Genomic DNA, 27,730 nt, shown 5'->3' on the forward strand with positions numbered 1-27,730 from the left:
CCCTCACCACCTGGAGAATCCCAGGGACGGGGGAGCCTGGTGGGCTTCCATCTATGGGGTCGCACAGAGTCGGACACAACTGAAGTGACTTAGCAGCAGCAGTTCTTTTTAAAAAGTGACTGGAGACATTAATTTTTCAATACTTTCAATCAAATCATCTAGTTTCCTGACCTGGTATGGGCTAGCTGATTTCTGACAAATGACCTTTAGTCAAATATTCTGGAAGATGGGACTTCCCTGTGGTCCAGTGGCTAAGACTCTGCCCTTCCGAATGCAGGAGGCCAGGTTCAATCCCTGGTCAGGGAACTAGATCCTACATGCCACAACTAAAGATACTGGATGCTACAGTTAAAGGGACGACCCAGAGGGATGGTATGGGGAGGGAGGAGGGAGGAGGGTTCAGGATGGGGAACACATGTATACCTGTGGCAGATTCATTTTGATATTTGGCAAAACTAATACAATTATGTAAAGTTTAAAAATAAAATAAAATTAAAAAAAAAAAAAGAAAGAAAGAAAGAACCTGAGTGCTGCAACTAAAACCAGGTGCAACCAAATAAATAAATATTTTTTTAAAAAAACATCAAATATTCCAGAAGATCCAGTGGGGAAGTGGGAGCCTTTTCTAAGCACCTGCTATGGGGCAGAAGCTTAGCTGGTTTGAACTGAAATAACATCAGACTTCTGTGGAGTCACATTTACTTTTTAGGCACCTACTGGTCAACTCAGTTACATTTTTCTCATTAACTTCTGCAACAGACATTTCAGGATACTGCTGCTATCCTTCTCTGACAAAGAGGAAAGAAAGAAACAGGTTTAGAAGAGCTGAGTAACTTGTAGCCATAGGAGAAGAGCCAACGCACCTCAGCACCCCCAACAGCCACCGTTTACTACGCTGCCTGCAGAAATTCAGGTTGATGGGGCTCCCACAACTCCTTACAGACAATGCTTATATGAAACCTGATGCTCTGGTATATGGGGCTAAAGGGACCATTGAAAGTTCTGGTTTAAAATGGTCTGCTTCCTTGCAGAGCTGGTAATCACCATGTACCTGGTGTGTGTCTATTAACTCTACTATCCAGAGGGAATCTTTAAGTGTTTATTTTCTGTACTGTGATATGCTGAACTCTATTAACCTTGAATGAATTTTGATAACACCATCAGGGGGCAGCAGAATGATTCTGCCTGAAATTACACAGTAAGAGGGAGATTACCCATGACATATTAAAAGCAAAACATACTTTTAAATGACCATGACTGTTGTTATCCTATCAATTGGGCTCACCCTCTGGAGCCTGGCTCTTAAAAGCATTTATGACATTACTGGCAGAGGTATTCAGTGATTGATTCACTGCTTCACCTCCTGTTCACTCTGCAGCCCATGACAGTGACTCCTGCCCTACCCCCACACACACCCCACCACCGCAGTGAAATTGCTTTTGTCGGGGCCACCCTTGACCTCCATGTTGCCAGATCCAGTGGACCCTCCTCCACCCTCATGGCAGACACAGTCAGGCATTCCCTCTCTGAAACATCTTCCTTTGGTGTCTTTCCCAGTCTCTTTGTCTGGCTTCACCTTGTCAATGTTTCAGCCTGAATGTAAACATTTGGGGTATCCGTGACTTGTTTCTAGGCCCTCTTGTTTTCCTCTTGATGCCCTGTCTCCCCTAGGGTGGCTCATCCATTCCCGTATTTATGGAGATGTGTGTGAAGAACACAGCTGGCCCAGATCTGTCCTCTGAGATGCACAAATACCTATCAGTTGTCCACATGGCAAATCCCTTTAAATGCCTCACAGTTTTCACTAAAACATGCTTCCATCTTTGTCATCTCCCCTTGATCCATAACTGGCTTCACTTGCTGCAAAAGCTGGAAACCTGAGACTGGTTCTTGGTTCATCCTTTCCCTCCACCTCTGTATCAGATCCTTCAGCAGGTGTGCCATGCATCTGTCCACCCCTCTCTGTGTCCTATCCTGGCCCAGACCTCCCCATCTACCTAGATGACTGCACGGCCCTCCAGGCTTCCTTGCCTGGCTGTCGAGAAGTCCACCTTAAGGTAACAGCAGCTGCTATTACAACAAAGAGTGGATCCTGCTCTGTTCCTGCTCACCAGCCTCATTAACCTCCCACTGCGCGTAGAATGAAATCCAGACACTTTTCCAGGGGCTGTGTCTTATCTTCCCTCCCCTTTCTCCAACATTAAGCTCTTTCCTCTGCTGTTTTTTTTCTCTTAGCCCCTTCTCAACTAAAATGTCACCTCTCCAGAGAGGACTTCTGTCAGCACCCAGTCTAAAGCAGGTTGCCATGTCGTCCTCAGTCCTGCCTATTCTGTTATTGAATGTCTTACAACTTATAATTGTTTTATAGTTTCTTTAGTTTTTAATCATTTGAATCCCTACTTTAATACATGTTTCATGAAAGGGAGGGACCTATGTCTTTTTATCCCTAGTGCCTAGAACAGTACTATGGGCTTCCCTGGTGGCTGCGCCATAAAGAGTCTGCTTGCAATGTAGGAGTCACAGGAGTCGCAGGTCCAATCCCTGGGTCGGGAAGATCCCCTGGATAAGGGCATGGCAACCCACTCCAGTATTCTCACCTGGAGAATCCCATGGACAGAGGAGCCTGGCGGGCTACAGTCCACAGGGTCACAAAGAGTCGGAAACACCTGAAGCAACTTGGCATGCACATGCACTAGAATAGTATTCTAGCTACTCAGTGAGTGTGAGTTGAGTGAATAGTTGGCAATCTAGATAATAGTGCCTGTAACATGGAGAGTTGTAGCTATGGGCTAGAATTACTGTCTTTCTGATAGCAAACAAGTGACATATATGCCATCACTTCTCCCTGCTATGCCCACGGTGGATGCTGCTAAGTTATGACACTCTAGCCCCACTGAGCCTGCATGCAGTCTCAGCATGTGGTGAGAATCAGAATTGGCATGGTAGTGCACCCAGAAACAGTGAAGTGTTGATAGCTTTTCATATATCCATCACAGAGTGATGTATTAAGAAGAGGCTAGGGTCTTCCCTGGCAGTCCTGTGGTTAAGACTCCACATTTTCACCGCAGGGGGTGTGGGTTTGATTCCTAGTTGGGGAACTAAGATCTCAGATGCTAAAAAGTAAAACAAAAAAACCTGAAACCACAGTTAAGATACTACTTCACACCCATATGCAGTGCTCAAGCAACAAGTACACATTGAGCCTTCCAGCCCAGATACTGTCACAAAGCCTTCTTCACACAGAAGCAAGTGTGAGCAAATGTTACGTGCACTGAGACTACTGGATTTCTTGCTGATCCAAATGAATAAGCACTATTTACTTACTGCCGCTTTGCTCATTTGAAATATCTGGCAACTCCATGAAGTAGGAAATAGTATTGCCACTCAGAAGGTAGAGGCTCAGAAACGCTGGAAGGGTCTTTGGTAGTAACTGAGCTCAGCTCTGCACCCTTGCCTGTGACGAAACCCATCACTGTTTCCCGCATGGCTGACCATTTGGGGGCCTGCTCCCTCCCAGGACATTTCAGTGCAGGTACCTGGTCTTGTGATTCTTGGTTGATCCTGCAGTCAGTCACTATAGGTTATCCTATACAATTCTCTTTAAGGACTTCTGCCAGGAGGTCCTCTAGGGTAGTAGAATCTGAGAAGGGAGAGACGATCCAGAAGAAGGACATTCTTATTTCCTCCTCCAAGTCTGTGATTAAAAATCCTCGATTTGCTTGGGACAAACTTTAGAGGAGTTGGTGAATTTTATTATTAGACTCTCAGTGATTTTCTTAAAATGCCATCGGTTTTTTGTATATCAGGAATCAAAACATAAAGCTCAAGTGATCTTGTGCGTTGAGTTCACAGAATTTTTTCCTTTTTTTTTTTGATCCCTAAGACTTTCTTTCCTGGATGTTTTATCGCATTTAATTTAGTGTCTTTGAAATGTCAGTAGAAGAAAGTCAGTTGCTGAGGCTGTTCTTATATTGTTTACAGAGGTCAGAGTGTTGATAACTTAGCTCATCTTCTGTTTTAAATCTGAGGGACTGGATAACAACATCATCATGCCTTAAGGAAAAACCTTCTGTCCTGTTTCCCTGTAAATATTTTATTCAGCCAACTATGCCTGCTAAGTCGCTTCAGTCGTGTCTGACTTTTTTATGACCCCATGGACTGTAGCCCACCAGGCTCCTCTGTTCTTGGGATTTTCCAGACAAGACTATTGGACTGGGTTGCCATGCCCTCCTCCAGGGGATCTTTCCATCCCAGGGCTTGAACCGAGGTCTCCTGCATCTCCTGAATTGGCAGGAGAATTCTTTACCACTGAGCCACATGGGAAGCCCCCCATTCAGCCAAGTATACATATATCATATTTTACCCTGTAGAATTATCAGCAGGCCTGATATAGTCTCTCTCCCCTTCCAATGCTCAAGCTACAAATGGGTATTGGACACCGCAATGCAGAGTAGTAAGCCTGTGCATGTACTGGCAGCTGTGTAAGCCAGCCCAGGGCACCTGAAAGCTAAAACTGTAAATACTCTTTGAATTTTCATGGAAAGATGTTTACGGTGTTTTGTTGTTAAGAGAAAAATTAGATTATAAAACCATACATAGATTTCCAATTCTAGTACCAGGCTGTGATGAGCTAGCCCAGCCGTTCTTTGTACTGAAAACACCTGAAAATCCTAATGAAATCTACAGTTTAATATAATAAAGGGAAAATACTTGCAAATCATATATCTGATAAGGGACTTGTATCCAGGATATATAAAGAACTCTTATAACACAACAATGAGAAAGACAAATATTCTAATTGTAAAATGGGTGAAAGATTTGAATAGACTTTTATCCGAAGAATATGTGCAAGTGGCCAGTAAGTACATGAAAAGATGCTTAATATTATTCCTCATTGGGGAAATACAAATCAGAAGCACAATCAGATACCACTTCAAACCTCCTAGGATGGCTGTCATAAAAAAGGCAGACAGTAATAAGTGTTGATGAGGATGCAGAAAAATCAGAATCCTCACGGGTTGCCAGTAGGATGTAAGGAGGAGTAGCCAAACGACCAAACTGTCTGGTGGTTTCTTGTTTAATCATTTAACATTTTGACCCAGTAATTCTACTCCTGGGGTTGAAAATATATGTCCACACAAAAACTTGCCCATGAATGTTGATAGCAACATTATTCAAAATAGCCAAAAAGTAGAAACAACCCCAATGTTTATTAGTCGATGAATAGATAAGTAAAATATGGTATATCTGTAAATAGAATATTACTTGACAGTAAAAAAAGGAATGAAATTCTGATACACACTATAACATGGATGAGCTTTGAACATATATGGTATGATTCCATTTATATTAAATAGTCAGAATAGGCAAATTTGTAGAAATAGAAAGTAGATAAGTGGTTGGTAGAGGGTGGGAGAAGTAATAAGCAAGATGTAAAATTTATAAGCCACAGAAGAAAAGACTGACAGATTTAATTACAGAAAAAATAAACACTTCTAAATGATGAAACACACCGTATGAAAAGTTGAAAAAACAATTGCAAAATGAAGGAAAATATTAGCTACATACATCATATTTCAGGAGGCGCTAGTAATAGAGAACCTGCCTGCAAATGCAGGAAATGTAAGAGACATGGGTTTGATCCCTGGGTCAGGAATATCCCCTGGATGAGGAAATGGCAATCCACTCTAGTATTCTTGCCTGGAGAACCCCATAGACAGAGGAGCTTGAAGGGCTATAGTCTGTGGGGTTGCAAAAGAGTCGGACAGGACTGAAGCAACTTAGCATGATGCACGTACATTATAGATTCATCAGGGATGAACTGTGTAATCACAAAATGGATATGGAAAAATATAATTCTTTTCTGTTCCTGCCTGTGGGTGTCCATCTTTGAACAGAAAAAAAAAAAAAATTCAAAACCTTTCAGGTCAGAATAACTTGGTTACTTCCGGTCAGTTTTATCCTGTGTATCTCAGTGTGTTTGGGGGATTCCTTATCTCTCAGGGTTTCTCCTTTGCTTCTCAGAGTATAAAGAAAACAGTGCGTGCAGTTTTGCATTAATATAACCAGTTGTGTGCCCAGAATACCCATGAGCTCTTTGGAAAAAGGGAGTTAACTTTTATCCAGCTCTCAAGTCACCAAGTGTTTAGGATTAGCCCATCACCCAGAGAATCTTTATTGACTTACATTGATTTGAAAGCTTTTAAAATCCTCGGTGCTTGTTTCCAGGGATATTGAGGGCCAGGATTGCATTTATCATATTCCCAGCAGGGCTGTTGTGAGGATTAATGTTTTAACATAAATGATCTTCTGCTCCTTTAAAAAGGCATTAATTAAGCTAAAGCGTTCTTTTTTAAAGTGCTTAGTTTTATAATAACTTATATTTCAATCTGGTGTCTGAAATATAAGTAGGAAGGTTTTGTGCTTTCTTATAGAAAATATGACATATAGGAGAACACACAATTAACCCACCATTAGGGTTCCTCTCTGGATAGTATGTCAAGCCATTGGACTTCCTGAGTTGTACTGTTTTACAGGAAGACCCTACGTGGGAGCTTGGCAGACAGGGGGGCCGGGGTGGGGCGCTTTAGGGAGGGAGCCCCTGAGCTGACGTGCTGTCTCTCTTCTCCTCACCCTCTCCCCCCACCGCCCTCTGGCTCCCAGCGAGATGAAGCAGAGGCTGGATGAGGAAGGCAGTAAGTGCAGCATCCTCTCCAAGCACCAGAAGTTCGTGGAGCACTGCTGCATGCGCTGCTGCGCGCCTTTCACCTTCCTCGTCAACACCAAGCGCCGCTGTGGGGACTGTAAGTTCAACGTCTGCAAGGGCTGCTGCTCCTACCAGAAGCGCGAGAAGGTGTGGGTCTGCTGTGTCTGCCAGCAGGCGAGGTGAGTGGCCAAGTGCACCCTCAGGGTCTCAGCTCCCCTGTGGCACCATCTTCCTTCAACCGAGTGGGGCCACCAGTGGGTGGTTGGTCTGCATTATTGTTTAAGAAAAGGGAGGGTTACCGAGGAGTTTTCTACATTTGGTGTGTCTGATGCAGATAGAACACACCCAAACTTGTTTAATCAGAGCATGAAGGAAGATGATGTTAGGGAGAAGTTGGGAATTTTGCTGGGTTAATCTTGTGATGATGTCTTGTGGGGATATCTCCAGAAGTCTTGGGATGAATATTGTCCCAAATCAAAAAAGATGGAAAAGTTGAGCTCATTTCCTATTTTTCCATATTAGTCAAGTCCATCACTGGAACCAGTCCAGGAAAGAAGTCCAAGATCCATGGGGCAGGTTTTGCTTCTTGAAATTTTTCTAGGGCTCAGTTTGATAGAGAAGTCAGAGTGCCTCCGGTGTATATGGCCTGCGGGCTGACAGTCTTTTACATTTTGAAGGTTTCCCTAGAAGAGTTTATTTATGTATCAGTAGTAACAAGCTGTATAACCCCTCAGCCTGATACAGGATACACTGCCAAATTCATCATGGGAAACATTTAGGAATATTTGACTTGAATCAAATGTGAAAAATTTCAGGTAAATAACAGTTTTTAAAACCTGCCCAGTTTCTTGAAACAAAAGCAGTTAGTTTACAATGGACTGTTTAGACTTTAAATACCTGGCAAAAGCCAGTGTCTTGCTGGGAGATGGTGTTTGGGGTCACTTTGTGCTGCATCCACTTTGACCATCAGCTTCTCTGCCTCTCATGCAATCTGAAATTCACGTTTTGGTTTAGAAATGATTTACTTAGGGTATTACTGGGATATTCTTTCAGCATATTCATAATCAAGCAATTGGATTTTAAAACACTGTATGTGTCAAATTACGTGACAAACACCTGTATGTATTTTGTGTGAAATCCCAATAAAACAGTGGATAGCAGCTCTGTGAAGCTGTGGTGATGACCACTTTTTAGACCCATAGTTTACTCCCCACTGCCCATGACATACTTTTTCTTTCCTGTGTAAATTAAGCCCATTTTGGGTGCATTGGTTTAATTACTAGCTGTTTATCCAGTGGCTACCATAGGCATATGGTTCTTGAGATACTATGGAGCCATGAATAATTATAATAGTAAAAAGTCCTGCTCACAGAAAATTAAGGCACTAGGAGTGGAGAGTAGACCTTTGTGTGGTAATATTAACCGACTGCATCAGAAACGAATGACTGTATCAAGCACCCCGGGCCTGTCTATGGTGTGGTTCTACAAGTGTGACTCAAATTAAAATGTAGGTTAGTTTAAAATTTTTAGCTTTGGGAGATTAATAACAATGAATGATGGATTACTTATTTTACAAGTTATATAGCTAATAGTGTCAGGCAAGTGTATGCTCCTCGGTTCTGTCTCGTCACAACAAAGATTTGGAGTGACGGACATTAAAGCCCTCGGCGTGTCGCAGTTCTCGGGTCTTGGACAGACCGTGTTATAGCTCTCAGGTCTCGAACGAACCGTGTTATAGCTCTTAGACAAATCAGTGTTACAGCTCCATGTTACAGCTCTCTTTTATTTAGATAATAATAGGAAAATCCATCCTCATCCTTGAGGAGTGAGGGCTGCTTCTGCTAAGCCGCTTCAGTCGTGTCCGACTCTGTGCGACCCCGTAGAAGGCAGCCCACCAGGCTCCCCCGTCCCTGGGATTCTCCAGGCAAGAACATTGGAGTGGGTTGCCATTTCCTTCTCCAATGCATGAAAGTGAAAAGTGAAAGTGAAGTCGCTAAGTCGTGCAGACTCTTAGCGACCCCATGGACTGCAGCCCACCAGGCTCCTCCATCCATGGCATTTTCCAGCCAAGAGTGCTGGAGTGGGGTGCCATTAGGGCATGTCGACCCAAAGACGCGAAGAGAAGAGCGCCCCAGCGTGCGGAGGTGGGGTGGGGGGGCGCCGGACAGGGAGAGGGAAAGAGAGCCCTTTGACTCCTCTTTTTATATGTCCCCCCCCCACCCCCCGGGCCTGCCCTATGTAAATTGGGTTAGCCAGGAGTGTTGTTTGTCTTTTCCCTATTCTAACTACCTAACAATAGGATACTATGGAATCATTCTCTCTGTCATTTTCTAATTATATATAAACTTCTCTTCTTGACTATTTACTGCAGAGATGCAGTCAAACTTTGTAAATAAGGACATATAGTGGTTGCATTTAAGGTCCTCTGCAGGGAAACCAAACTTTCTGAGTGAGCCCAGAAGCACAGGACAGCCGTTATCATTCGGTGTCGAATTGATTCAGGAATCTCATTCCTACTTTCCTTGGAAACAAGTTGGCCCCTTTGTTCTTTGCTTCGTTATAAAAAATGCTCTCTCTGATTTTTTTTGTTTTGTGCTATTACCTTTAATGCAGACCAACTGGGGAGATTGTTTTCAGAGAATGAGAGAAAAAAATTACCATTGGAACTGAAATCAAAACATATGTCCTTATTACCCGTGTGGCATTGGCTTTGGTTTTTCTGAGACAACTTAAGCCTTCATTTCTTTTCACCTTCTGTCGAATACCCTTTACTTCTATCTGATCACTTAATGTTTGATGTTCACACAATCCACATGATTCATAAATTAGCATGCTGCCCTTTTAGTATAAAATCCACAGTATGTTTTAGAGATATCCCAATGGGCTTGCAACATCCCTACAGGAGATAAGATATTAAAAAATTACCACTATGAGATAAGGACATTCGCAGGTTAACAATTATATGGAGAAATGTTGAACCTCACTAGAAAGCAAGGGAATAGACATTTATACTTCAAGTAGCTTTTTTTCTTATTAAATTAATGTTTGTTTTTCCGCATTCTCCTCAGTGTTGACAAGGGTAGATTGAAAAAGGCACTCTCATCCATCGCTGGTGAAGTCAAAATGGGCATAACCTTTTACCAACATATATCAAGAGCCATTAGCAAGTTCAAGTCCTTTTACCCTGTAATTTCTAAAACCTTTACCTAAAGAGGCAATGAAATATTTTTAATACAAAAAATTTTTCAGTGAAAAATGAGACATCCTGGATCACTAATAATCTACATCTCCAACAATAGAACAGAAGACGTAAATTAGGACACATTCTACTTGACAGAGTATGATGAGACATTTAAAATCATGTGTATTAGCATGGGTAAAGTCTTTTTTTTTGGGGGGGGTAAAGTCTTATATTAAAAATTATATATGCGGTGGTTTCTTAGTGAAAGAAGTATTTCACTTTTTTGAATGGAGAGCATTTATCCTGCATGTACACTAGGCGGAGCATGTGTGACGTAGGAGCCTGGGTGCGGTGGAGTTGTTTGCGCACACTCTGCGGAGTATGTGTGACATAGGAGCCTGGGTGCTGTGGCGTTGTTTGCGCACACTCTGCGGAGCATGTGTGACGTAGGAGCCTGGGTGCGGTGCAGTTGTTTGCGCACACTCTGCGGAGCATGTGTGACATAGGAGCCTGGGTGCGGTGGAGTTTGCGCACACTCTGCGGAGCATGTGTGACGTAGGAGCCTGGGTGCGGTGGCGTTGTTTGCGCACACTCTGCGGAGCATGTGTGACGTAGGAGCCTGGGTGCGGTGGCGTTGTTTGCGCACACTCTGCGGAGCATGTGTGACGTAGGAGCCTGGGTGCGGTGGAGTTGTTTGCGCACACTCTGCGGAGCATGTGTGACGTAGGAGCCTGGGTGCGGTGGAGTTGTTTGCGCACACTCTGCGGAGCATGTGTGACGTAGGAGCCTGGGTGCGGTGGCGTTGTTTGCGCACACTCTGCGGAGCATGTGTGGCGTAGGAGCCTGGGTGCGGTGGAGTTGTTTGCGCTGGCAGCACCGTGTGCCAGTGTCACGTGGTTCATTTTGAATAAGGAGCTCTTGCACTGGCATCACACGCTATGATGCAGCAAGTCGAGGAAAGTTACCGTGTACTTGGAAAATCCCATCTTAGCCAGGGCTGTTCAGTGAAAATGTGGCACAATTGACACAGCTCTTGACTAGACTGAAAAAATTAAAGGAAAAAAAAAATAAATTGAGGCGTGTTGGTGATTACGTTCCATTCATGTACTGTGAGAGACAGTCGACCCTTCCAGATTTCAGAATAAATCTCATCTTGAGGAAACGCAAAAGGCACACCGAGCGGTATTATGCAAAATAACTGGCCTGAAGTCTTCAAAATGTTGATGTCATGAAAGAAAAAAGAAACTGAGGAAATGTTTAAAGACTAACAAGAAATGATAACCAAGTGGCATGCCTAACCCTTGGTCAACTCTTGAGATGAGGAACGTAGCTGTAGAGGACACTGGGACAGTTGACACCATTTGGATAATGGTAGAATAGTACTGCTGCTGCTGCTGCTGCTAAGTCCCTTCAGTCGTGTCCGACTCTGCGACCCCATAGACGGCAGCCCACCAGGCTTCCCTGTCCCTGGGATTCTCCAGGCAAGAACACTGGAGTGGGTTGCCATTTCCTTCTCCAATGCAGGCAAGTGAAAAGTGGAAGTGAAGTCGCTCAGTCATGTCCGACCCTCAGCAACCCCATGGACTGCAGCTTACCAGGCTCCTCTGTCCATGGGATTTTCCAGGCAAGAGTACTGGAGTGGGGTGCCATTGCCTTCTCCAGAATACTACTGAGTTCATTTTAAATTTCCTGAAATTGATCACTTTACCTGGTTATGTAAGAGGGCGTCTCCTTGTTCCTGGAAATGTGCACAGACTCATCTCACGGTAAATGAAGTATTTTTCATTTATTTCCTCCATAAATGCTTACTGGGTTCAGCCCACACAGGAGGCCTGTGCTAAAGCAATCAACTCTTTACCATCCGTCACTGATTTTCTGGAGAACTGTTCACATGTCCACTTTCAATGTTTGTCATATAATTTTTTGGTACAAGTTCTTGGTATGCCTTTTGTTTGTAATGTCCCTTTTTTCTTTTCTTCCTGAAGCCTCCTTGCATAAGTTGCAGGACACTTATTATGGGGAAGAGGCCAGCCTGAAATTTTGATCTTCTGGCATTTTTTTTTTTTTCTTTCTTTCTTTCTTTGTTTTTGACTGCAGCTTGCAGGATCTCAAGTTCCTTGACCAGGGATTGAACCCGGGCCGTGATAGGGCAGTGAAAGTGCTGAATCTTAGCCAGAAATTTTTATCTTTCTGAAATTTCTCTGATAAGCAAGCAGAGGCACTGGCTCTTTCCATCAGCAAGCACCCAGGCCTGTGTTAATGGCCAAGGTTAAAGAGTCACACAGATCTCAGTACTACATGAGCAGCCACGAGTGGACAGTGCTCAGCTGGAGGCCATGAGGTCTTTGGCAGGGTTGGAGAGGGGCACTGTGGTTAAAGCAACAGCAGGACGGGTATCCCAAAGGAAGAGTTGCCTGAGCTGGGTTTTCATGGGGTAGGAGTTTGGCAGGAGAGGACAAGGAAGCAAAGGCAGGCTGGACAAAGGAAAGGGAGAGCAGTGGGCAGACTGGAAAGCTTGGGCAAGGTAAGGCTGAATCTAGGCTGCAGGCAGTAGAGAGTAGATTTCCAGAAAAGAACGTTAATTAGATGCCAGCACTCTCCCCTTTATGGTCCTGCGAGGTGAATAGCACCTCCTGTTAAAATTGTAGATGCTGAGCTTACCAAGGCATCTTACTGTTCTAATAGGGGTGGGAGCAAGATCCAGAACCAAATCTTTGACTCCAGGGTATGCATTCTTGACAGGACTATGTCCCCCCAAACATGAGGGAAGAGGGAATCTTGCTCTTTTTATTTATAAAGCACAGATATGCATACAGTACATACACAAGCCTCGGATAAGCCTGCATGCTCATTCAGTTGTATCTGACTCTTTACAACCCCATGGACTGTGGCCCATCCTCTGTCCATAGGATTTTCAGACAAGAATACTGGAGCAGGTCACCATTTCCTCTTTCAGGGGATCTTCCCTACCCAGGGATCTATCTTCCCCACCTACTCCTGTATCTCCTGCATTGGCAGATGGATTCTTTAACACTCAGCTACCTGGAAAGCCCAGGATAAGCCTAGTGCTTAAAAATTTGAAGTTCCCTCAGAACAGTCCACAGAAAATCAATTTAAGAAATGAAAAGGATTTGATACTGCAGCATAAGAGAGGGATAGAGAGTGAAGAACATCTGTTTCACTTTATAAAAACCTTACAAAATGTAAATTCTTCAAAAGATCCTAGAAAACTAAGCCCTAAAATTTGGACAAAGCAGTATTCAGTATGAAGACAGTTAAGTTTAGCAGGAACCAATATAGAAGATGATGCTGTATTCATTTCTGAAGACTACAAACAGCTCTTAAAATCAAGACAAAAAGCAACTGCTGCTAAATTTCTTGAGTTCTCATTTGAGAGCAGGAACAAGTGGCCTAAGGAAGGCAAACTAATTCAGCCTCGCCTGATGGGAGGGCCAACGCATTTACCATATAAATGGGCTGCTTCACCCTGGAATGTGTAAGCTGTTCTGTCATAAGGATTCTTAGGAATCCTGCCTGAGGTGTGAATTGCTCTCGGAATCACTGTAAAAGCATCAGAGAATATTATGGTCTCTGTAATTCAAAGGCAGCCCTGTCAGGGGAGTATTTAGGAATTCATTGGTAAGGAAAGAACTGGAGAGGCTTATAGTTTACACCCGTAGAAGTGAGGATGTGAGATAATTAAGAAAAGAGGATTTCTTTTTTTTTTTTTCCCTAAAGAATTGTTCTGGGGGCAGCATCCCCCAATTCCCCAATCAAGTAGCTTCCAGAGGCTCATCAGACTTAAATCCCATAAAGACATCTGCATTTTCTGGGACTCTGTGTCCTTCAGGTGATTTGCTTAACCTCTAAGTTGAGATTCTTCAAGAGACACCTAGGAATGGCCTTGTACATTGAGGAAGTGTAACGAATCCTAAATAAACTGAGTACCTTTAAGAAATCTTTGTCGGCTGTGCCTTTTAGTTAAAATCATAAAGCACTAACATTTTTGCATTGCTTCTAATCAATTAAGCTTTTATTTCTTAACTTTGGGGAAAAGACTACACCATTCAGTAGGTAGCCTATGTCATGGTCATTAGGTCATTATCAAATAGAAGTAATTTGCTTCTCACCTTTTAAAAATGTCCTGTGTATTAAATTGTGTCCTGTATGTTTAAAAATTGCCTTCAGGACAAAACAAAATTTGTTGCATATTCTCATATAAATAAAGTGTGTGGACAGTAGGTTTATTTATTTAGAATTTATGTCCACATCAATTTACAATTCTGTTAGCTTGCCAGAAAGAAAAGGGAAGGCTTCATTTAAGCAGGGATTTGAAGGAAGGATGGAATTTGGCAGAGAGGAAGGGTAAAGCGCTGAAGGGTCATGAAACAGTGTCTTTGGGGACAGCAGAACGGGCATGGCTGAGGCAGGAAGCGCGTTATTTAGGTCAATGAGGGTAGTTGGTGGTTGATGCTGGGAATGTGAATGTGTAAAGCAACAGAGTGTGAAATGACGAAAAGTGTGCCGAGGTATGAGGGTGTATGTGTTTCCTGAAGCGGTAAAACTGATCCCCTCTCACCTCACTTCCAAGGTTTCAACAGGAAGGAATTGTCAGGCGAGTGTATGCTGCTTGGTTCTGTCTCATCACAGTGAAGATTTGGAGTGACAGACGTTAAAGCCTTCGGCATGTCACAGCTCTCGGGTCTTGGACAGACCGTGTTATAGCTCTCAGGTCTCGAACGGACCATGTTATAGCTCTTAGACAAATCAGTGTTACAGCTCGATTTTATTTAGAAGAGAGCAGGAAAATCCATCTTTGAGGCGTGAGGGCACGTCGATCCAAAGACACGAAGAGAAGAGCGCCTCAGGGTGCGGGGTGGGGGAGAGAGAGAGAGAGAGAGCCCTTTGGCTCCTCTTTTTATATGTTTTTTTTCTTCCCCCAGGCCTGTCCTATGCAAATGGGGCTTAGTCAGGAGTGCTGTTCTACCTGAAGTCCTCACTCCGGTCCTCGGACTTTCCTTTGACCTTCCTCTGTTCTATTTTCGCGGGCTTTTCCCTTCCTTGTCTTTTAGCCACCGCCATTTTGGATTCCTTATCCCTATTGTAACTACCTAACAGAATTAAAAACTGCTTGGAGAGAACTTTACAAATTTACTCAGACCTCTTCCTATTTAAGTGAGTAAGATTCTTCCTTCCTAAATCACCTATGGCTAAAAATAAGGGAAGCATAATTTCTATAGCAAAAGCGAACAAACAAAATAGAACAAAACGGCAGCTTCCTGCCACGTGATGGAATTGGGGTGTGTCCGTTGACTTTGTGAGAGTGTGTACGTCCAGAAAACTCACGTGCAAAGATACAGCAGCTTTCTTGGTAATGTCTCCAAACTAGAAACCACCCCAAAGTCTATCAGCAGAGAATGAATATAAATGTGATGTAGTCATATAATAAAATACTATACAGCGATGAAAAAGAAGAAACTATTGATACACGCAACACCATGGATGAACACCATGTGATGCTGAGCCAAAGAAGACAGATGTAGGTGGCACGGACTGTATGATTCCATTCGTGTAGACTTCTGAAATGGTCACACTGACCTATGATGGTGATGGCCCCTGGGGGTAGGAGGGCTTACTGAATGGGAGGGGACCCAGCAAGCCATCTGGAGTGATTATTAATACAGTGTTCTGTATGTTGACTAAGTGGTCTTACATGTGAACACACATGTAAACATTCTCTGTGACACTTAAGATTAGTGTACTTTACTACAGGTAAGCCATGCTGCCTAAAATAATTTTTTTTAATTTATTGGCACATATACACTGGCTCTGGCATGTAACAGCTGTGTGGCTATTAGCCAGTTGCTATTAGCATCTTTGAACATCATTTTCCTCATCTGAAAAAATGGGAATTTATGACACTGGGCTTAGCAGGTTGCTAAAGGATTAGAGAGAGGATGATTTGTGCCCACCATGGTGTCTGTCCCATGGTTAGGAAACTTTTAATTTCTTTTCCTATAACCATCTGTGGTCCACAGCCCTTGGCTCTAATGGCTCTGGCTCTGATGGTTCAGCTGGGAAGCCATGCTGAGTCCCGGCGGGTGTGCCAGAGAATGGCGCCTCCTGTGACAAGGACATCACTTCTCATCACACTCATAAAAGTATTCCAGCTACACTTTTTATTGCAGTAGAAGATTTTTGTAAGCATGAGTGGAGAAAATTAGAAGCTGCTGGATAAGGCTTGTGGGTGGTACTCAAGGGAAATAAAAACCAAATAAATTCACTGGCTGATTTTGAGGAGAAAAGGTCACTCTCTGAGAATATTGCCAGACGATGTCCTTGAAGCCCCCCAAAAATAAACACATGACTTGGAAAACCAAATACATTCAGATCCACACCAGGACACATAAAAATCAAACTTTTAAAAACTAAAGAAAAAATTTAAAATCTTGAAAGCAGCCAGACATAAACAATATATTTTTTATAAGGGAAGATCAATTCAGATGACAACAAATTTCTCAACGGAAACCATTGAGGTCAGAAAATTTTTAAATAAAAATTAAAAAGGTCCAATCAAACCAGGGTGTCCACCACACCTCAGAACGGATGAATGTGTTTCCCCAGTTACCTGAACAGGGCTTCCCAGGTGGTGCTAGTGGTAAAGAGGCTGCCTGTCAATGCACGAGACTTAAGAGACACAGGTTCCATCATCCTTGGGTCGGGAAGATCCCCTGGAGGAGGTCACGGCAACCCACTCCAGTATTCTTGCCTGGAAAGTCCCATGCACAGGAGCCTGGAGAGCTATGGTCCATGGGGCTGCAAAGAGTTGGACATCTTAGCACACACACACAGTCACCTGAACTGCCCTTAACTTAGCCACCACCTTTAAGCAGAGTTAACCACTTGCTTCTCACTGAGTGGAGGCCGCCTTTCAAGGGATGAGAACTATGTGGCTGGGGGGATTTCATGCCCTGGGCAGGCCCTCCCCAGCCCGGGAGGGGATATAGCTCAACCCACAGTATGGTCCCACTCACCAGGCCCTGGAATGGGAGAAGGAGCTGCAGGGCCTGCCTACAGGGTTACCAGGGCAGGGCCTGCTGCTCTGTGGGCCAGGGGCTGGGAGATGGCGGTGGAAATTGAATCCCCTGGCCATCCAGAAGCCTGTCCCCTGCCTTACGCTCAGGAGCTCTGGTGTTATGGAAAGAATGCCAGGCCTAGGGCTTCCCTGTTGGTCTTCCCAGTGGCTAAGACTCCTCACTCCCAATGCAGGGGCCTAGGTTCGATCCCTGGTCAGGGAACCTGATCCTACATGCCACAACGAAGAGTTTGCAAGTCACAACACAGCTAAAGATCTCACATGCCACCACGGAGGCTCATGTGCCACAACTAAGACCCGACACAGCCAAATAAATAAAATATATTTTTTTAAATGCCATCATGCACGCCTGACTGAAACTCTGGCTTGGCCCCTTCTTAGCTCTCCATCCCCTGGTCTGCTATCCATCAAATCAAGCTTTTGTTGGTGTAGGGAGGTGCTGGGAGTAATAAACGAGGCAGCCCTATGCCCACTGCAGTGGACCCCCAGTGACTGTTCCCAAGGCCAGGTTCAGAGAAGCGATGTGGACAGCTGTGGCCCCTGGGAACCTCAATCCAAAAGGAAGAACGTAGCAGGGTGGGCTCTGAGGCTGGTTGACATTCAGATGCACCCCTATAGTGGGGACCAGGGAGCCAGCCCCATTCCCCCAGCCAGGGATGAAACTGGGGGCTATTAGGGAAATCATAAGGGGCCACAGAGCATAATCAACAAGATCTCTTCATGTCATTGCCATGTGGGTGAAAATAGAACCACAGTGACTAGTGCTGGACATGCACAGAGACGTGACCATGGGGAGAGGGGGTGCTGGGAGGGTAGCAGGGTGAGTGACCCAGTGTGGCTGTTACCGGGGCGGGGGACGTGGCCAAGTTGGCTTGGGTTCTGATGCTGGCCCCGCCTGCCTGTGGACAAGGCTCCAAAGCCTCGCTTTCCTCCTGGGTCAGATGAGTGTAACACAGTGTCAGCCTCACAGCCTCACAGCCCTGTGGACAGGACTCACTGAGAGGCATCCCCCAGCAGCCAGCCCAGAGTAAGTCCCAGTAGATGTTAGCTCTGATTACAGTGGTTATTGCTGCCACCACTGGGGAACAAGCCAGGCAAGTAGATCATAGAACTGAGAGTACATATGTTTCAAGAAGGGAGGGTGTAGCGACTTCCCTGGTGCTCCGGTGGCTAAGAATCTGTGTCTCCAATGCAGGGGGCCCAGGTTCAATCCCTGGTCAGGGAACTAGATCCCACATGCTGCAACTAAGACCTGACACAGCCAAATAAATAAATACTTTTTTTTTTTTTTAAGGGAGGGTGTCATGACACACTAGATTTTGGTTCTGTTGTAGAGAACATTTGTCCAGCATGAATGCGTCAGGTTAAAAGGATGAGGTAAGAGCACTGGCTAGGGGTCAGTAGTATCCTGGTAAGTTTTTGACAGGTAACTCTCCAGGGATAAAAAGAAAAAGAGCTTGATTTGTAGCATTTGTCAATTTCCATAGTGTAAATATCCACACCATATGTGTTTTTGAGCTCCCAACAGATTATCACTGAATGCTGAGTAAGGGAGAGGTGCCCACAGTCGGCTCCCCACAGTTGGAACAAGCCTGCCCCTCATAGCACTGGCTGGAGAGGAGAAGGGTGTCTCCAAGAGCACCAGGAAGAGGCCCCTGCCCTGTAGGAGCTCAGAGTCTAACACAGAGGACAGGAAGGTCCCAACCATAACCATACAGAGTTGGGAGTGCTGCTGAGAGAGCACCCAGAGACAGTGCAAAGGCCCTGAGGTGTGAACCAGGGGACCAGAGAGCATCCTGTGGCTCATCCTGTGGCTGACAGCATCTTGATGCCTGAACCCAGACTAGAGTCCAGGTCATCAAGAAGGATGCAGCCAGACCTTATTAAATTTAAGAAGCATTTTTTGCTTGCATTATGTTGTTTTAACCTCTCAGCCATCCATGAGGTATGTGGAGCCAATATTCCAATTTTGTAGCTGAAGAAATGAATGTTTGCAGAAGTTGTTACAACATCGTCCTTTTTCATTGGAAGCTCAATGAAAGCCATCTTTGAGCTTAGTAGCTTTCCATGCAGGTTCTTAAGACTCAGAGATGCTCCTGGGCCTGAGACTAGGTATATTCACATAGGAAAATTCTGGTCCTCGTTATCCTAGTGCATGTGCGCTTAGCCGCTCAGTTGTGTCCGACTCTTTGTGACCTCATGGACTGTAGCCCGCTAGGCTCCTCTGCCCTGGAGATTCTCTGGCAAGAATACTAGAGTGGGTAACCATTCCCTTCTCCAGGGGAATCTTTCTGACCCAGGGCTCAAACCCAGGTCTCCTGCATTGCAGGCCAATTCTCTACCATCTGAACCACCAGGGTAGCCCTTCAGTATACTAGGAGTATGCCAAAATACTAGATGTGGTTATTAGACTTGTTTGTGGCTAAAAAAAAAAAAAAAAAGTCAACCCTAACAAGAGCTAAAGACAAACAAACTAAAAGGAGTTGTGAGACAGAAGTTTTATGAGAGTCTCGGGAATGTACGTAATCATAAAGCTTTTATACCTTAGTTCCAGAGGAAATGCTTCTTTCTTTGTTGGATGTTTCTGGGCTTATTGTATTACAGAGACCTTGGCAGCATTTATGCAGACTTGCGCTTGGTTTGCTAAAAACCACTTTCTCTCAATTTCTATTTTCTTCTCTAAAATTATATTCAGGATCTTCAGTCCAAGGAGTGTGTGAGAGCCTGTGAATCTGTTTCCATGGGACAAGGTCAAGGAAAGTCACTTCCAACACTGTATGCACCTCTGATGATAATATTAAAGTGCTCTCTCCATGCTTTTATTTTTGACCTTGGGACAATCTCTCTCTCTCTCTCTCCCCGGGCTTTATTAATAACTACCTCATATGGTGTTACTGGATGCTGAAAAACGTGCCCTGAATGCTTGTTGCATTCAAAACTTCATCAAGAAAAATCAATATACTCAGCTTTATTTCTAATCAGACTGTTTTCTTGCTTGGCAAGCTCTGAAACCTTGTGCAAAATCCCTGACCTTTTCTGGGCCCCTCCTGAGAAGTTGGCAGGGATTCAGGACCTCTGCAACACTTCCTCAGAGTGCCCAGGGGTGGGCCAGTGAGGAGCTGGCCAGATGCTTGGTGCTGAAATTTGCTAGTGTAGGGAAGGACGGTGATTCAGGCAGCATCTTGAGCCTGGACTCAGAGGGCAGTGTAACTCCCCAAGATGGTTGGGGAAAAGAGGAAAAGAAGAATCTGCCTTTGCATATGACAAGTCCATACCTGGGTGGGGCATGAGGCTGAAGGTGGTGGAGCGAGCCCATTCTCCTTATAGACCAGCCAGACTTGTCCTGTCACCATATCTGCTGAAGGGGGGTTTCTAGTCTCCGAGAGCGAGTCATCTATAAGTATTACAGTGTAGGCTTTCAAGTTTAGGAGATGAAAATCTAACTCAGCTGACCAGCTTCATTCATTTTTAACTCATCATCTATCAAACCTGCCAGCGTACACACTTCTCTGCCCAGAGCCATTTCAGAAATGAACGGCCACAGGGTGACATCTATGTGGCACAGGCACCTACGCCTTCCACTGCTTTGTGGCAGCGTCCCACCTCCCTGATGTAGGCTTCCCGTCTGCTGTCTGTGGAGGACGTGCAGTGTTGAGTTGTATTCTAGTATGGTGCCTTCCACTGCTTTGTGGCAGCGTCCCACCTCCCTGATGTAGGCTTCCCGTCTGCTGTCTGTGGAGGACGTGCAGTGTTGAGTTGTATTCTAGTATGGTGGGTCTCTGGAGGTTTACGTAGGTGCCACGTCAATGCTCAGATACTCAGGTGGAGAAGAGACAAGCCTTCTGGAAGCACTAAAGAGGGCTCCTCTTTTTCCTTTTAGTCATGGCTTCCCAGGTGTGAAGTTCAGGTAAGCCAGCGGGCTCCCTAGTAAGCTAGTGCACGCGGCACCTGCCCCGCAGAGTCAGCTGGACCTTCACTGGACCTGATGCAGTCAAAGGTCCCCTCTGTGTTCACCTCCCCTTTGCAACTCTGTAGCCTTCATCCAGGTCTTGGTGAGGCCCTCTGGCCAGGTCTCCAAGGGATCTCCCCAACTGGGCCAATGAAGGGGACAGCCACCAACAGAGAGACCAGGTTAGAGGAGGGTCTGTCTATTAAGATGAGACCCCAGAGTTCAGGCTTCCTAATCCAGATGCTTCATTGTGGTAAAACCTTTCCTTCTGGTGCAAGGCACTTTTTTTGACTGTGCTGGGTCTTCATCGAGCACATGGGTTTTTCTCTAGTTGTGGTGTATGGGTTTCTCACTGTGGTACACGGGCTTCTCTACTTGTGATGTGCAGGCTTAGACACCCTGCAGCATGTGGGATCTTAGTTCCCCCACCGGGGATCGAACTCATGTCTCCTGCGTTGGAAAGCGGATTCTTAATCACTGGACCACCACGGAAGCCCCCCAAACCCATTAGAGTGAAAGAATATAGTATTTCTTTGCAACTGTGGTTTTCATGGCCATGTGGCAATTCAAGGACAACCCAGGCCTCCCCATGTTTGATTTAAGTCACTAGGAGTGTATTTTCGCAGACAGTCGCTAAGTACGTTCTTAGTGAGCATGTATTTTCTTTGAAATAATAGACAGGGATGGTTTAATGAGTATTAGCATCATGGCGCAGGGCATTTCAGTTGTCACTTCTAATTCTCACATCCAGTAACACGCTTGACCTACAAATTAGACTGCAGGATTCTGAGCAGCATCAAGGGCTGAGTAGAGGAGAGGGAGTTCAGACAAGATAAAGGCTCTGCTTGCTTGTTTCTCCTCTTCCCAGAACCTCCCAGAAGGAAGATTTCATGCTGACATTGCCCAGGGAATGCTGTACCTTCCATCTCACCCTGGTAACAGGCCAAGGATTGAATTTGCCTGAAAAGAGATGGCGTTGCACAGAGACACAGTCAAATGCATTTCCAAAGCTATCAGTGGCTCATCTGAGACTCTGTAGGCCTTGGCGTGGACTCTGTTCTTGCCGTGTCTCTTGTGCCCTGTTCACGTTCCCTCCCCCCACCTGCTAGTCTCTGCTGTTCTCAGGACGTGGCGGGGCACCGATGACCGTACGGAGGGGCCAGGGGCGCCAGGTCTCCTTTTCTTGAAGTTTTGAAGCTACCGCTAACTCTTCTGCTGTTGCAGTTGTTGTTTTTATTGATTTACTTATTTTTATTGAACCCCCAATAACTGATTTATTGTGTTAGTTTCAGGCGTACCACAAAGTGATTCAGTTATACATATACGTCTGTGTTGTTCAGATTCTTTTCCGTTATACATTATTGCAAGATACTGAATAAAGTTCCCTGTGCTATACAGTAGGTGCTTATTGTTTATCTATTTTATATGTAGTAATGTGTATCTTTTTACCACATGAGCCACCGGGGAAGCCCCTATACACACACACACACACACACACACACACACGTATTTGTTGTTTAGTCACTCAGTCACGTTCAACTTTTTTGCGACCCAATGGACTGTAGCCCACCAGGCTCCTCCGTCCATAGATTGTCCAGGCAAGAATACTGGAGTGGGTAACCATTTCCTTCTCCACGGGATCTTCCTGACCCAGGGATCGAACAGTGTCTCCTGCATTGGCAGGCAGATTCTTTATCACTGAGCCATGAGGGAAGCCCATATACATGGGTGTGTGTGTGTATTCAAAGTAAAAATCACACACACACACACACACACCTTTGAGGGGCTTCCTAGGTGGTGCAGTGGTAAATAACCCACTTGCCAATGCAGAAGATACAGGAGATGTGGGTTCGGTCCCTGAGTCAAGAAGACCCCCTGGAGTAGGAAATGGCAGCCCACTCCAGTATTGTTGCCTGGAGAATCCCATGGACAGAGGAGCCTGGAGGGTTACAGTCCATGGGGTCACAAAGAGTTGGACACGACTGAGCACACGTGCATGGTGTTCTCTGTTAATCTCCAAATCCTAAATCATCTCTCCCCCATCTCCCCTTTGGTAACCAGAAGTTTGTTTTCTAAGTCTGTCTGTTTCTGTTTTACAAATAAGTTCATAGTATCATTTCTTAGATTCCACATACAAGTGATATCATATGATGTTTGTCTTTCTCCGTCTGACTCACCTCTCTTAGTATGATCACCTCTAGGTCCATCCACGTTGCTACAAATGCTCACAGCCACTAATTGTTGATTCAGAGAGCCTGAATGGGGCCTTTGCTGCCCGGCCGTGTTCAGCACCCCAAAGCCTTCAAAGGTGTCCTCCCCACCTAGATGCTTTGCACCCCTCCTGGGCTCTCTTTTGTCTCCCCCTTGATCACAGCCAGCTGCCAGGAGAGACCGTGAAAGGAGTTCACCATGTGCCATCTGGGGTGGGCATGGCTCCCGATCCCTCTCCCAGGGGAGTTTTATTTACATAGATAAGTCCTTACGGCAACTCAGACGTTCTACCTTGGGATGCTTCCAGCAGCGCCTGGGGCAGTCCTGGATCTGTCTTGTCACATGTGGCTCAGGCTGGTCACCCAGAACCCCAAGAAGGACTGGAGAAGAGAAGTGAAAGTCATGGCCCACTTCCTGAGCAGGAGGCATGTTGTCTGCTTTAAATTCACAGATTCCCCAGAAAGCCTCCAAGGTAGGCCTTAGCCTCGGTTTACAGGGTAGGAGGGACTTCCCTGGTGGCTAAGACTCCACGATCCCAACACAGGGGGCTCAGGTTCAATCCCTGGTCAGGGAAATAGATCTTACATGCTAACTAAGAGTGTGTATGCTGCAACTAAAGATCTCTCATGTCAAAATGAAGATCGAAGGTCCCCAGTGCTGAGCTGACACTTGGCATAGCCAAAGAAATAATGAAAATAAATATTCTTTTTTAAGAAGTCTACACAGGGTAGGGGATGGGCTGAGAGACCTGCTCAAAGTCATGTGATTGACAAGGCACTGAGCCTGGATTGGGAACCCAGTTTATTTTATTTTGAAGCCCAGCATCTTTCCACTGTCCCACTCTGCTTACCTGGGAGCAGAGGATACCACCTCCAGCTCCCGGAGGCAAGTCTGGGCATCTAAGGATGCCCTGGCAGGAAGCTTAGTCTGCTTAATGGGCTTCGTGTCCCAGGAGGTCCAGGCCCCTTGATGCATCGGTTTTGTAGTTAGTGATGACTCCCCACCATGGAATGGAGTCCTGAGCCCGGGCCCTCTGGCCCTTCCAGGGGACAGTGGAAGCAAGTCTGCGGTTCCTCACTGGCAGCTCCTGCCCAGGCTGAGGATAACACTGCTGTTGCTCCCTCCCTTGCCGTCACAACACTGCTTTAATGCAGGCGAGATGCCCTGAGCTTAGCACAGGTTGCTTCTCTCCTAATCTGTATTCTCAACTTGGCCATAATAGCATTGCATGCGTGTGTGCTCAGTCACTTCAGTTGTGTCCGACTTTTTGCAACCCTATGGACTATAGCCTGCCAGGTTCCTCTGTCCATGGGATTCTCCAGGCAAGAATACTGGAGTGGGTTGCTATGCTCTCTCCCATCCCTTCTTGACCCAGGGATCGAACCCACGCCTCTTATGTCTTTTTCATTGGCAGGAGGGTTCCTTACCACTAGCGCCACCTGGGAAGCCCAACGACATTGCAATTGAACGCAAAACCAGTGCAGGTATTTTCTTTGAACTCCTAATTATCCAGAAGCAACCCATCCATGTTTTCTTTTGCTCTTAAGATAAAGACAAAACTAAGCATCCCACAGAGGCCCACAGGGTTGGTGCCACCTGCTCTCCCACCTCCCACCTCCTTCCCTCCCTCTCTCTTCGTAACGGGGGTCTCTCTCCATCTGGAATGCTGCCCTCCTATTCTGCTTCCAGACCTCCCCTCACAGTCCACAGATGTCGTCAAGAAACGTTTGTGTTTGTTGATATTCCTCTCCCATCCATGCCCTTCCCTGTCCTGCTCACATGTTCTAGGCTCTATTGTTTTGACTATGCTGGGTCTTCACTGCTGCCCGAATGCTTTTGTCTTGAGCTGTAGTGAGCGGGGCTACTCTTCATTGCGGTGCGTGGGCCTCTCATTGCGGTGGCTTCTCTTGTTGCGGAGCGCGGGCTCTAGGCTCACAGGCTTAGCAGTTGGCGGCTGCCAGGCTTCATTGCTCTGCTGCATGTGAGATCTTCCTGGACCAGGGATCGAACTCATGTTCTCTGCGTTGGCAGGTGGGTTCCTCACTACTGGACCACCAGGGAAATCGGTAGGCTCTTGTTTGTATGCTTCTCCCACTGGAATGTTAGCTCCCTCCCTGTTTGGCACACCGTATTGTCCACAGTTTCTGGCACATAATAGGTGCTCAACAGATATGTCTTGCATGGCAGATTAAATGTTTTAATTCTTACAACAAAACTAGGAGATAAGACTCCCCCTTTTGCAGGTGAATAAATGGAGACTTGGAGAGATGGTGTTGGAATTCAGGTCTCAGTCCTTCCATCTCTAAAGCTGGTGTTTGTTACCCAGTGACAACCCCATGTCCCGACTCCTCTGTCCCCCACTGGCCTTCCCATCTCGGCTCTGGATTAAGGCTGTCAGCGCCTCTCCTTGGAGGCACGTGGATATGTGTCGGGGGGTGCTGGCTTGTCCAGACGTCTGCCTTCTCAAGTGACTGAGCGCCCCCAGGGGCAGGAGCCTCGTGCTGCGTCACTTCCTCCCCCAGCACCAGTCACTGTACCTGCCCAGTACATTGTGGATTCTCAGTAGGGGACTGGGAATCCCATTCCTCTCTGTGTCAGCCACGGGTCACCAGTGATAGAAAACCCAACCCAACTCGGCTTCAAGAAAAGGGAATGCATCTGCTATGTAATCAGAGATGTTCAAGGGTAATGTGGCTTCAGGTACTGCTGGACCCAGAGTTTAAACTGTACCTTCAGGACTGTCTCTTTCCTTTCCTTTGCTTTCTGCTGGTGGGCTGCAGTTTCGCATTTGTCACAATCGCAAGATGACAGCCGGAACTCTAACCCTTCTCGTCTCTCAATCACACATCCTTAGAAATCACCCCTCTTGCAAGTGTTGAACAAAGTCCTAGGCATGGCTCGCACTGGCCTGGTGTGTGTTCACCTGTCCCTCCCTGATCTAATCACTGTGGCTGGGAGGAGGGGAAGATGTCTAATTCAAGCCAGACCCACTCCTGGGGCAAAGGTCAACTCCAGGAAAAGGAGTGGGGAGAGGCAGTTCCCCAAATATTTGGGGTACTGTTTTATCAGGAAGAGGATGAATGGATGCCAGACTCTGAAAGGAAGATTTCCACTACGGGCTCTTTTCACGATTTCCCAAACTGACCTCGCACCTCCTCCAAACTGGGGTAGTCCTCACAGGGAGAGAGCCTGACTCCTCCTTCCTCACATCCCTTCTGGGGTGACGTCGCCAGGCCTGGAGCTGTAAACAGAGCCTGGCAGCCTCATTCTCTGCGCAGAGGGTGAGCCAGCTTCTAGCTGCTGCCCACACAAGCTGTGCTGCTCTGAGGTACCCCAGCACCCAGTGGGGATTGTTTTCCCCAGCGCGGAGCCAGACTTTCAGGTACCCAGATCCAGAAATCAGGCCCTGATGAGAGGAGCGGGACCCTGGGGGGCCTCCTGATCCTCCGTCCTCAGACTGAGAGAATCCAGCCTTGCTCTTGAGCCAGCTGGAGAAGAGAATTCCCCAAAGACCCTGACAGAGCTTCTCTGGGGAGCTTGGGGAGGTTTTTGAGAACTGTGTAGGCAGGAGCTGTGTGTACAGTCCAGCCACTGATCAAGTTGCCCCCCCACACACACACATAGATCTCCTTTCTTCCTTGTTCTCTGTCTCTCCCCATTCCCTTTTCCTCACATGCACTTGCAATATGCTAATTCTTCACAGGCCCTCCTCCTCTTTCCCCGCCCTCTTCTCTCCCCACCTTCCTTCTCTCTCACACAGAAGTGACATCCAGTATCTCTCCCTGGGTCTTTGACATGTACGCTTTCCCCCTTTTCTCTCACACACATAGAGGCTGTACAGCACACCACCTCACCCCTCTCCATCTTCCCCAGTCCCCCAACACATACACATAGACACATACACACACACACACACACACACACAGACTCCAACCCTTGGACAACATCTGTGACCACTGACCCTTCACTCCACATGTTGTATCCATGTATCCTTTGGATACACCCCACGTGGCAGTCAAACCCTAAACGCATGTCCCAACTTGAAGGTTGGGCTCATGTTCCCATGGAGCACCTCAGGTAAGAAAAGTAATATCAGAGAAGGGACATGATCTGAGCCTGGTCACACAGCCACTGCGTGACAGAGGGGAGCAGGGAACCCGGCTCTCTGGACCTCAAGGCTGCTGTCTTTCCCATGTCCCTCTTCTGACTTAAGATGTGCCTCTTAGGCCTGAATCTTCCCAGGAATAAGGGGGACTCTGCTAGTGGTAAAGAACTCACCTCTCAATTCAGGAGATGTAAGAGATGTGGGTTTGATCCCTGGGTTGGGAAGATCCTCTGGAGGAGGGCATGCTAACCCTCGCCGGTGTTTTTGCCTGGAGAATCCCGTGGACAGAGGAGCCTGGCAGGTGACAGTCCATGAGGTCACAGAGTCCGATGCAACTGAAGCATCTTAGCAAGCAGGCAATGTGAGGATGGAGTCACCTTAGGTGACAAAGGTAGCCTGAAAAGCCAGTGGGAAGGTCTCGTAAGTGCCTCTGACTCCAAGTTCCGCTCCCCTCCAACAAAACCCTCAAATAAGTGCCCAAC

The 27,730-nt window shown here is 46.1% G+C and overlaps 1 protein-coding gene across 1 annotated transcript in view; it reads left to right on the forward strand.

Annotated features, from left to right (window-relative positions):
• The window catches only part of MYRIP (myosin VIIA and Rab interacting protein), a 224,643-nt gene that overhangs the window by 97,747 nt on the left and 99,166 nt on the right, over positions 1 to 27,730 (forward strand). The window contains exon 3 of the mRNA XM_055557436.1: positions 6,664 to 6,885. Within this exon, the coding sequence (XP_055413411.1) occupies positions 6,664 to 6,885 (222 nt within the window). The remainder of the gene's footprint in view (positions 1 to 6,663; positions 6,886 to 27,730) is intronic.

This window comes from Bubalus kerabau, chromosome 20 (assembly GCF_029407905.1).
Source record: "Bubalus kerabau isolate K-KA32 ecotype Philippines breed swamp buffalo chromosome 20, PCC_UOA_SB_1v2, whole genome shotgun sequence".
In the NCBI taxonomy this organism is placed as follows: Eukaryota; Metazoa; Chordata; class Mammalia; order Artiodactyla; family Bovidae; genus Bubalus; species Bubalus kerabau.